We start from the raw sequence: 11,599 nt of genomic DNA, 5'->3' as shown, positions 1-11,599 counted from the left end.
TTTATTACTCTACAGTACAAACCTTTGTTATACTTAAAAAAATGTAATAACTTGCTTAATTACCCAAACCCACCCAATTAACCTAATTAACCTAGTTAAGCCTTTAAATGCCACTTTAAGCTGTATAGAAGTGTCTTGTAAAATATTATTTACGGTCAACATGGCAGAGTTATTAGAGATGAGTTATTAAAGCCATTATGTTTGGAAATGTGTTAAAGAAATCTTCTCTCCATTAAACAGAAATTGGAAAAAAAACAAAAACAAATGGGCTAATAATTCTAACGTCAACTGTATATAGACTGTAGCCATTATTAGGCTACATACCTAGGCTAGGCATTAAAAAAAACACAAATTAACTAAGTAAAAATCTACTTTTATTTCAGGTTTTTAGTGATGATCTTAGAGCTCTACGGTGAGATATCTATTTTTTCTTATTTTGTGATAGTTTTTTGTTATTCAATATTTCTTAAACAAAGTGTGAAGTTGGACTTATTGATGTTGTTTATTAACAGGATTTCTGAAGAATTACTTGCAGACATAGTCGTTGTTGTCTTTGGAAACAGGTACAGTATGATTTGAACAAATGTGTCATTAATGCTGGGCAATAGATCCATTTATCCTGTATAACCATTTAAATTTAAACCATTTAATTTTTTAGTGATGCATAATATATTTCTTATCTGCTGCCTTACAGATCTCGTATGAGTATTCAGCAATGCATATTTCCATTCAGTTGCCATAGAGAACACTATATAGAGGAAATCTCTGTTTACTCCATAATGTTTATTTTTTAGCCCAATTATAAACACACAGAACTTGGTCTAATTAGTATGACAAATATCATGTTGGAACTATGATTTCCAAAATGCTGAAAACACTGATAGTGAGAATCTACGGAAACAGCTGTCATTATCACAGAATGAATATCTTGATTTCACAATTGTTCCAGTTAAATTGTTTTCAATTTTGAACGTCATTTTGTGTAGGTTATTAGTGAACTACGACTCTTTTTAGAAAATGCTGCTCCATGCTGGAGCTTTTACTAAAACCAACTTTATTGACAAAATGTGCATGATAATCAGCTTTGATAAATTTCACACTTCTAATAATATAACAATAATTCATTCATTCATTCATTTTCTTGTCGGCTTAGTCCCTATATTAATCCGGGGTTGCCACAGCGGAATGAACCGCCAACTTATCCAGCAAGTTTTTACGCAACGGATGCCCTTCCAGCCGCAACCCATCTCTGGGAAACATCCACACACACACTCATACACTACGGACAATTTAGCCTACCCAATTCACCTGTACCGCATGTCTTTGGACTGTGGGAGAAACCGGAGCACCCGAAGGAAACCCACGCGAAGGCAGGGAGAACATGCAAACTCCACACAGAAACGCCAACTGAGCCGAGGTTCGAACCAGCGGCCTTCTTGCTGTGAGGCGACAGCACTACCTACTGCGCCACTGCCTCGCCCTATAACAATAATAATAATAATAAAAATGTTTATGAAATATTTAAAACTGATTCATTTTTGATAGTATATGGCTGGGCGGTATATCTGGGGATATATCGATATGATTCCCCAACATGATGCAGTATTATCCAATAACATTCATATCAATATGGTTCGATGCCACACGTGCGCATTCTGCGCGAAACAGATTACTTCAAGTTAGCACGCGAGCTCCCTTTGCACAAACGTGCTCATGTGCAAATGAATGATTCACTCCATGAGTCATACAAAAGATTTGTTCAAAGTGAACGAATCGTTCAAGAATGACCCATCACTGACGCGACATGGAGGAACATGCAGTGCCGGTGTATCGAAATCTGACTGGCCAGACAAATCTGACTCCCCCTCGCATGCACACATGTCACACAGTGCCTGCAGCCGACACAGAGTTTTTTCAGAAACCTTTCATCAATCATTTCTTCCGCAATTGACTGCAAGAACAAACATAGAAGCCTTGTCAAATTGACAAGCAGCACCTGAATGTGTTAAAAAAACAATTTTAAATGGCAAAATGGAATGAATTTATACCACATTTTGAAAGTGAAACCACCTTGTATTCACTGATTATAAGTTACAACACATTTAGCTCTGTGCTCTGCCCTGTTATAATGACTGTTTATATTTATATGCTTAACCAGCATTTCATCACAGTACTTTGAAACAATTTCGTTACTTCTCAAATCTATAGTCTATTCGTTTTCATCACCGTATTTATTATTTGGTAAAACAAGTTTAGTCAAAACAAAAGAAAAAGTGTAGGATTTTTCACATGGAGTGACTTATATTTAAATATTTTCGATATGTGCACTGTTTAATAATTGTGCACAAAACATTTTTATACACAACCATTTTAAGCAGGAGAAAAACCTGTACTGTGTTTTATTTATCAAAGATTTTGTGCAGCTGTTACTTTTTGTGCAGCTGTTTATTTGTAAGCAGAAAAGGAAACCCCTGTGTTTGAATTGTATTTTACTTAAAAAATGTTTAATAATGTTTTAATAAAAGCTTTAACTCTCAACTAACCATTTATGGGAAAATACCGGATATATATTGTATACCGTCATTCCTCCTAAAAATACCAGGATCTAATATTTTGCCCATATCCCCCAGCCCTAGTAAATGGTTTGTTTCATATTCCTGATCTTGCAGTTATAGACTCTACAAACTTTAATAAATGTGATTTGGATTTTTGGGTCATACTGCACAGTGGTGGTCTCATTTTCCACACTTGCAGTATTATCCTGACAAGTTTTTTAATTTCTCAATGCTCTTTCCAGGCAAACCTCTATGAATGTTGGCGATAAACATCAAGGGCCAAGTCTGGCGAAGATCGAGGATCTTAAATGGAGAGTTGATGTTGCCATTTCAACAAGGTACACTAGTGATGATTATTGCAGAACTAAAAGGTCTCAATAATAAGATTTATTTATTTTTTTTGTATAACATGCAATCATACATAGACAGTGTAAGACATGCATTGATTTGCTTTGAAATTTTACTAGTGATTTAAATACTTTTGAATGTGTCGATGGTTGTCTCCTTTGTTTTACTTTGTAAAAAACACATTACATTTTTCCATGTTTTATTATGACAGCTATAACTATGATTACTTTTGAGTACTCTTTTGAGTAATTTTTGCAGCACTCGTATCATTAAGACCAGGGGTGTCCAAACTACGGCCCACGGGCCATCTGCGGCCCGTTTTGTGGCGGCCTGCGAGGCTTTTTATAAATGTTAATAGAATCTGGCCCGCTATACAAAAATGAGCGTAATTCAATAAATAACCACCAGGTGTCGCTATGACACGCCTTCAATCAGGCAGCAGTTCCTGTAATGAAGCAAAACGAACCGAACAAACCGAAGAAAACATAATCGATAATCACGTTTTGGCGAGCCATGGTACAACCAAGAAAAAGGAAAATCAACAGTGAGAGCAGGAAATTTTAGTCACGTTGGGGCAAAAAATATTTCTTCAGAGGTCAGTGGAAAATGTGTCTGTTTAATTTGCCAGGAATCAGTTGCAGTAATGAAGGAATATAATATTAGAAGACATTATTAAAAAAAACATCAGGTCTTCAGCTCTTACACTGGTGCCGTACGAGATCAAAAAGTAAAACAATTAGCAGCTGCCCCTTCAGCTTAACAACAGCAGTTTTTTCATGCTACTAAAGTGCAAGAACATTTTAAGCTGGCTAGTTATGCACAGGAAACCCTTCACTGAAGGAGAATTTATATAGGAGTGTCTGATGAGTGTTCAACTGTAATTTGCCTGGAGAAGATTCAAAATTTTAAAAACGTAAGTCTTTCTAGAAACACAGTTGAAATAATTAAAATAATTCCATAACACTCACACACACACACACACACACACACACACACACACACACACACACACACACACACACACACACACACACACACACACACATATATATATATATATATATATATATATATATATATATATATATATATATATATATATATATATATATATATATATATATATATATATATATATATATATGCGTGTATGGGTGATGTATGTAAAATTTGGCCCGGGACTTTTTTTTTTTTTTTTTTTTTTGCATCTGGCCCTCGGCCCAAAAAGTTTGGACACCCCTGATTAAGACAATAATTTTTCTTAACAATAAAAACAGGTTTCAACAAATGTAAAAATTATGTTTGTATGGTTTAGCTCACTGTCTCGAGCATTGCAGCCCTCCATTCTCATGCAGATGAAACTGTCAGATGGCCATACACATCAGTTTGAGGTAATGAATCTTAATTACCGTTTGATTACAATTAGGGATGCTTGATATATCGGCGGCCATATCGTTATCGGCCGATAAATGCTATTTTTAAGATTATCATTATCGATCCGATGTCTAAATTAGACCGATATCTTTAAGCCGATGAATTACGTAATTGTACAGTACTGAATGCCTAGCGCATGCGTGGGCGGAACTTGTTTAGACATGGAGCTCTCCTCACACTGTTTATTCATTCAAAACCTGTCCTTTCTTTGTGTGGTATTGCTGTGCATGAACAACTAACCATGTTTCTTATCAATGTAGATATGTTTGATTGAGTGCCATTTAGGGGTGTGACTAACTGTATACCGCCATAATGAGATGTCAACTGCAGTAATGTTATTACCGTCATCACCACCCATTTTTAGTTTATTATTTATTTTTGCTCGTAAATCTTTCAGGATAGTATAGAAAAACATAATAAACTGAATAAAAGGCCTGCCCTAAGTATTTTCCACTTACAAATTTAGATTACGAAACTAAAACACTGACTGAATCCTTTTTAATTACAGGCATAGGCTGTTTTTATTTAAAGTTTATTTTAATAAAGCAGGCCTACTTACTAAATCAATCGCTCTACGGAAAATGAGCATTTTTATGCACTGCTGTAATTTCTATATTTCAAACCCTTTATTAATATTTTTAATAAAAGTCGTTATTTTAAAGATTATGACTAGAGAATATGATTTTTCCTCAGCGCTGCTCTTTTCTCCTTTTCTCCTTCTCCCTCGTGCTGAGTTCAGGTGACAGAGTGTTGTGAAGTAGTTAAACTATCCCCAGTTTAATTTACAATGTATAACTGGCACAGGAATATCAGTATATTAATATAGGCTTTGGTAAAAGGCTGGTCAAATGTAGGTCTTTTTTTATTTTTTTATTCTTGTTTATTTTGTAGATGATTTAATTTTCGGGAAAAAATGATTTAATTAATGCTCCATTGTAATTGCTGCTACACAAACCCCTGGCTACTTTTTTTTTTTTATAAAATTCTTTATACAAAATTATTATATGCTATAGCTTATAGCCTAGTTTAAATAAGTCAACATATATGCGATGATTGTCTCATCACTGCAGTCGCAGCGTGCGTGTCTGTTTATAGCTTCTGCCTTCTGTAAAAAAAAGACCTACATTTGACCTATTTGACCAGCCTTTTAGCAAAGCCTTTATTAATATATGCATATTCCTGTGCCAGTTTGACACTGTAAATTAAACTGTGGATAGTTTAACTACTCCACAACACTTCGTCACCTGAACTCAGTGCAAGGGAGAAGGAGTTTAGGAGAAAAGTGAAGCGCTAAGGTCAAAAATCATATTCTCAAGTCATAATCTTTAAAATAAGTCAAAATAAACTCACAGCGGTTTATCATAAACTTTTCACCGATCATTTTTCTTGCAATTGACAACAAGATCAAACACAGAAGCGTTGTCTGATTGACAAGCAGCAGCTACATGTGTTCAAAAGAATCTAAAACGGCTAATAGGATGAATCTATGCCGCATGTTAAGTAATACATTCTGTATCTAGCTTTTCGCTTGTACAGTGGCTCTGAACTGTCAAAACACCTCTAAAAAAAGTTTTTTCGGACATGACATATGTACATATGTACATTACTGTAACACGTTTTATTCAAGATAGTTTGAGCTGATTTCTGTCCGTAGTTCTTTCATTTTATTTAAAATATATTTAACTTGCTTGTTGATTAAATCCCATTTTGTTATTTAACCTATTATTTTTTAACCTATTTTTCAGTTGCATGTTCATTTGCTATGAAGAAAAGCGAATAATGTATTTTTTGGCATGCTGATATATGTGAATTCATGAATATAGGTCTATATAATCACCTTGCAGTTTTGAAATGATAGCTTTTTTACTTTGAGTATAGACTATTCAGTTCATAAGAGCAGTTCTATCTTTTATGAAGTTTGCTGTATAAAAATATAACATTTTGAAATTTTTATAATTAGCCTATACATATCGGCTATCGGCCTCGAAGTCTAAAGACTTATCGGTATCGGCCAATGAATCCATATTAGTGCATCCCTAATTACAATATTCACTGTAATCAAAGTAACAATTCAAATGTTTATTCAAACCTTTCTGATATGATGAGACACACAAATGCTGTTTGCAGTACACACATATTAGTGTTTACTGAAAGCGTGTGGCCGTGGTGATTATAGCAGTGAAGAATTACATACGGATTTTGCTGTCTTTATTACAAACATGCTGTTTTAAAAAGTTACCCATAAACTTTTAACGTTTAAATACTGGTTTATTTGCAAAAAGAAATGTTCCGTGAACCTGTGTATACATGATAAAACTGTACAAAAGCACGCACATACCTCTTAACTGGGTGCTTAGCCAAAAAACCCAAAAGGTGCAAATTAAATATTCATCAAAGTGGCAACACCAAAGCTCCAAAAAAAAAGCTGACACAAAGCGTGTAACGTTTTGAGCCACACGGCTCTTCATCAGACAGTCACTGTCTGATGAAGAGCCGTGCGGCTCGAAACGTTTTTTGAATTTAATTTGTATTTTTGGAGCTTTGGTATTGCCGCCTTTGATGAATATTTAATTGACGTGTATACATGTATATATGACTGTGGATACATTATACATACACATAGTTATGTCCAAACAGCTTATTAAAGTTGATTTTTATCATAGGTGCCCTTTAAAGAATGAAAAGTTTGTTTTGTAATGCAGCTACGAATTCAGAAATGTACAGATAGATTTAAGCAAGTACATAGTATTCACCAAATGTAAAATAAATAAATCAAATATTTATCGATTGAGTAGTTGAGATGAATTGTGTGGGCTTTATTCCGATCTTAAAACTTATTTTAATAAATATTAAAGTTTTCTATAGCAAAGAGACAATAAACAGCTGTTAGAATTTTTACAGCAAATTCTCCAAATTAAATTCTCTAATCAGGGAAGAAAAACTAAAGCAATGCATCCCTTCATATCAATGTTTCTCAACAGTTTCTCAACTTTATAACATGATCTTAAAAGGGCCTTAAAAAGTTTTAAATTTGATTTGAAGAAACCTGCAGAATCCCTTTGTTATTCTATTTCTCTATTATATCTAGTGCATATGCTTGTTTGTCTATTGAGATTTGAAACTTCTGTGTGATTTATTATTAATATTGTTATTTTTTTCTTCTTCTATTTTCTAGGTTCCAGTTGCTAAGTTTCAGGAGCTTCGGTACAATGTTTCTCTAATTTTAAAGGAGATGAATGACATAGAGAAGAGAAGTATTCTCAAAATACAGGACTGATAGATCATTTTAGCAAATTGTCATTTTCTATTAAAAACAAGACATCTATTGTTTATCATGTTGCATGTTTATGTGTACAAAATAATAATAGTCTATTTCTGCCACAGTAAAAACCATTTTCATAACTCTAAATGTATTTCTAATATGTGAAAATTCTTTGTAAAGTTTTTCAGAATCTTTCTACTTTTTTCTAATATTTAGAAAATGTGATTAATTGTACGGAATCATTTTTTACTAACTGTTTCAGTTTTGCACTTGGTCTGTCTTGCCACAATGTGCTGTCAAAAAGTGAACCAAAGGATCACTTCCTTTGTTGCATTTGTTGCAGTTTGCAGTAATACATTTAAGGTGTCATAAGTTGATTAATGGCTCACTTTTGACAGCAAACAAATATAAAATTATCACATTTTTGTTGTCATTATTCTTTCAAAATAAATATGACTTTTTTATGGTGGCTTCTCTGTATCTTAATATTTTTTATCATTGTTACTCTGACTGGAAGTCATGTGTGTGTGTGTGTGTGTGTGTGTGTGTGTGTGTGTGTGTGTGTGTGTGTGAGAGAGAGGTTAAAATTTATTCTTTAATTTTCTTCAAAACATCAAAAGCAAAGTACATTTGCAAAATATCATAACATACTATTCAATCACCAGACATCACAAATCAGATAATAGCATGTTGTCTTCATAAAGTGTTCACAAGACTTTGTTTACACACTAACTCGATTTAAATTTAAGTAATTTAAACGTAAATTATCGACTCACTTTCCTGATTGATAATTATTATTCCATTCTAATCCTGGATTAAACCAAGGCTCAGGCAAGTGCACACAGAGGGCTCAACATATGCAGTGCACATGCCCTTTTTAGTCATGGATAGACAGTGCCAGAGCTGGAGTATGTCAAAAACTGCTGATCTACTGGGATTTTCACGCACAACCATCTCTAGGGTTTACAGATAATGGTGTAAAAAAAAGAAAATATCCAGTGAGCGGCAGTTCTGTGGGCGCAAATGCCTTGTTGATGTCAGAGGAGAATGGCCCGACTGGTTCGAGCTGATAGAAAGGCAACAGTAACTCAAAAAACCTCATTACAACTGAGGTATGCAGAAGAGCATCTGTGAACACGCAACACGCCGAACCTTGAGGCAGATGGGCTACAGCAGCGGAAAACCACACTGGGTGCCACTTCTGTCAGCTAATAACATGAAACTGAGGCTACAATTCGCACAGACTCACCTGCTTGGTCTGATGAGTCTCGATTTCTGCTGCGACATTCGGTTAGTAGGGTCAGAATTTAGTGTCCACAATATAAAAGTATGAATCCGTCCTGCTTTTCATGAACAGTTAAGGCTGGTAGTGATGGTTTAATGATGTGGAGGATATTTTCTTGGTACACTTTGGGCCCGTTAGTACCAATTGAGCATCGAGTCAATGCTACAGCCTGCCCAAGTATTGTTGCTGACCAAGTCCATGCATTAATGACAACATTGTACCCATCTTCTGATGGCCAGTTCCAGCAGGATAACGCACTTATAAATCATCTTTCCTTGAAAATGACAATGAATTCACTGTCCTCAAATGGCCTCCACAGTCACCAGACCTCAAACCAATAGAGCACCTTTGGGATGTGGTGGAAAGGGAGATTCGCATCATGGATGTGCAGCCAACAAATCTGCAGCAACTACGTGATGCTAACATGTCAATATGGACCAAAATCTCTAAGGAATATTTCCAGTACCTTGTTGAATCTATGCCACGAAGGATTGAGGTAGTTCTTATATCAAATGTGGGTCCAACTCTGTACTAGTGTATATAGTGTCCGGTGTATAAAGACTAACAGTACATACATTTTCAGACAGTTTGTTAGTGTTTCTTACAAAATGTATTTATTTATTTTTCATTATTAAATTACTATACATTTTAAAGTAGCAGCTATATCACAGCTGCATTTTTTAATGTAAAGTTTAAAGCAATATTATCATCAAATTTGAATTTACTCACAGGAAAACGTTTCAGCATACACATGGACGACGATAGTATCTGGAACACAGACATCTAAATCATATCTGTCAACCCTCCCGTTTTTCCCATGGAATCTCCTGTATTTTGCAATTCTATCCCGATATCATCCCATAAAGATTTTTTCCCCCATATTTCTCCCGTATTTTAAATCCTTTTTCTATGAAGGGTGGCAAAAAACATTAAAGAGCAGATCCTCCCTGTGCGCAACCCATACCGCTGAACCACCAGAGGACGCTTCTTGCTTTTAAATGTCAGTCTGTTCTGTGCTTTAATTTTATTTAGTCATAAAAAAACTTTAAAATAATAATAAAAAATAAATATAAAAATAGTGGGATTTTCTTCCTTTCCATTTCAGGTGCCGTTGCTCTTCTCCTTTGCAGTCCTCAAAACAGTTGGTACATGTAGCGGTGCGTAACTATCAGATGCGCTCCATATTGAAAAATAGACGCTGTTTCCGAATTCCATGTGATTTGAAGCGCAGCAAAAGTGGACACTGAGTTTTGGGTGCATGTTTGAACACATACACACACATAATAATAATAATCATCATCATAATAATAATCAGATCTAAACATGTCCATCTTGGGATTTCTTTTAAACACAACAAATTTAGCTTAAATGAGCAATAAGTTAGGAAAGCAATCAAATGCTTTCATTATAGATCTGTGCATTTTTAAAGTTTATCCCTTAGCTTAGGGGTGAAAATGGTATAAACGGAGGTCGGAGCCAGCTCCAAGTGGGTGGGCCTTAAAGCTCCAAGTGGGTTGTGCAAACCTTATTTAGTCGTATTTAGAGTTCAAAATTGTGGTTTATGAATGTGTACACCTAACCCTAACCCTAAACCCAACCTCACAATAACCTGTTGTATTTTTATGAACATCTACACCTAAACCCAACCCTAAACCCAACCTACTTGCGGTGTAATCCCTCCCACTTGCAGGTCTCCAGGCTGCAGCGATACCTACTTGACAGGGTTGCCCACCCCTGCCTTAGCTATTTTCACATTCCAATGTTGACAGGTATGTTCTAAATTTTAATTTAGATAAGTAAAATAATGTAGTAGTTACATAGTTTTATAAATGTGTAATGATAAGTATTTAAAAAAGAAATAGACTCCTTTCATTTCAATCTTACCCTGTGGACAGCCACGGATTTAGTTTTGAATTTAAAGAATGCTTTTAAGAAGTTTAAAAATACAATGCATTTTCTTAAGACGTTTTTTTTTCAGCAAGACAAAATACACCCTTTTCGAAAATAAAAAAGGAAATGGGAGTTTTGTAATGTTTTGTGAACGGCCCCTGATCATCACCTCACCCTGTAACAAATGCGGTTCGCTGGCTTGTAATGTAGGTGGCGACAGTGCATTTAGATATGGATTACCGTCAAACAAAAAGAGGATGAAGTAGAAGAAGAAGAAAAAGGAATGACAACATCGGAGGAAAACAGCAAACAGCGGAAGAGGATTGAGATCCGATGTTCGTTTTGGTCATATTAAACCCTTAAAATAGATAACACGACAGGTATGTGTGAGATATAACGACTAATATAATTGAATTCAATGCTTGTTTTATTCCGGGATCAGCTTTTAGGCAGATTACAAAGTGAAGTGGTTTAGGGTGGTTAATCGCTAACGATGCGAGTTGCTAACAACGAATACATGTACTGGTGTTATTTAAATCCTCCCTACATTAAATAAAGGAGTTAGTTTATCTCCCTGCAACAGAGAATATCGTATTTCGATAAAGGCATGATTCCTATTTAGAGAGGCTGTGGTGTACCTTAGCCTAATAGCTGGCCTGCTAATTTTAGTAACGTTGGTTAACTTAGAGTTCTGATTGTATGTAACTTAAGTTACTGGAATCACAATTTAATTTAAAACATCCCAGAATTGTACTAAGTATGTAACGTTATGTGTTATTACCAGGGCTTGACATTAACTTTTTTTTTTATCACCAGCCAATGGGG

At 35.0% G+C, this 11,599-nt stretch overlaps 2 protein-coding genes and 1 long non-coding RNA gene across 11 annotated transcripts in view; 2 read left to right on the top strand and 1 right to left on the bottom strand.

Moving 5' to 3' along the window:
* LOC147840770 (uncharacterized) overlaps positions 1-11,599 on the bottom strand; it is an 821,899-nt gene that overhangs the window by 46,063 nt on the left and 764,237 nt on the right. The window lies entirely within an intron of this gene.
* commd5 (COMM domain containing 5) overlaps positions 1-11,599 on the top strand; it is a 432,514-nt gene that overhangs the window by 21,754 nt on the left and 399,161 nt on the right. The window contains exons 3-7 of one of the 3 annotated variants that reach the window (XR_015506759.1): positions 384-412; positions 513-563; positions 2,798-2,893; positions 4,219-4,987; positions 5,673-6,913. Coding sequence is in view for 2 of the 3 variants with exons in the window: in XM_087280382.1 (XP_087136508.1) it covers positions 384-412; positions 513-563; positions 2,798-2,893; positions 4,219-4,294; positions 7,513-7,614 (354 nt within the window). In the remaining variant the exon portion in view is untranslated. 3 annotated transcript variants of the gene reach the window in all.
* The window catches only part of fam199x (family with sequence similarity 199, X-linked), a 31,067-nt gene continuing 30,495 nt past the window's right edge, over positions 11,028-11,599 (top strand). For 6 of the 7 annotated variants that reach the window (XR_015506767.1, XR_015506766.1, XR_015506765.1 and 3 more), the window contains exon 1: positions 11,036-11,154. The gene's annotated coding sequence lies outside the window, so the exon portion shown is untranslated. 7 annotated transcript variants of the gene reach the window in all.

This window comes from Danio rerio, chromosome 14, assembly GCF_052040795.2.
Source record: "Danio rerio strain M-AB ecotype USA chromosome 14, GRCz13ab, whole genome shotgun sequence".
Taxonomy (NCBI): Eukaryota; Metazoa; Chordata; class Actinopteri; order Cypriniformes; family Danionidae; genus Danio; species Danio rerio.
Note: the sequence above shows the minus strand (reverse complement) of the source record. Positions and strands in the feature narration are given on the sequence as shown.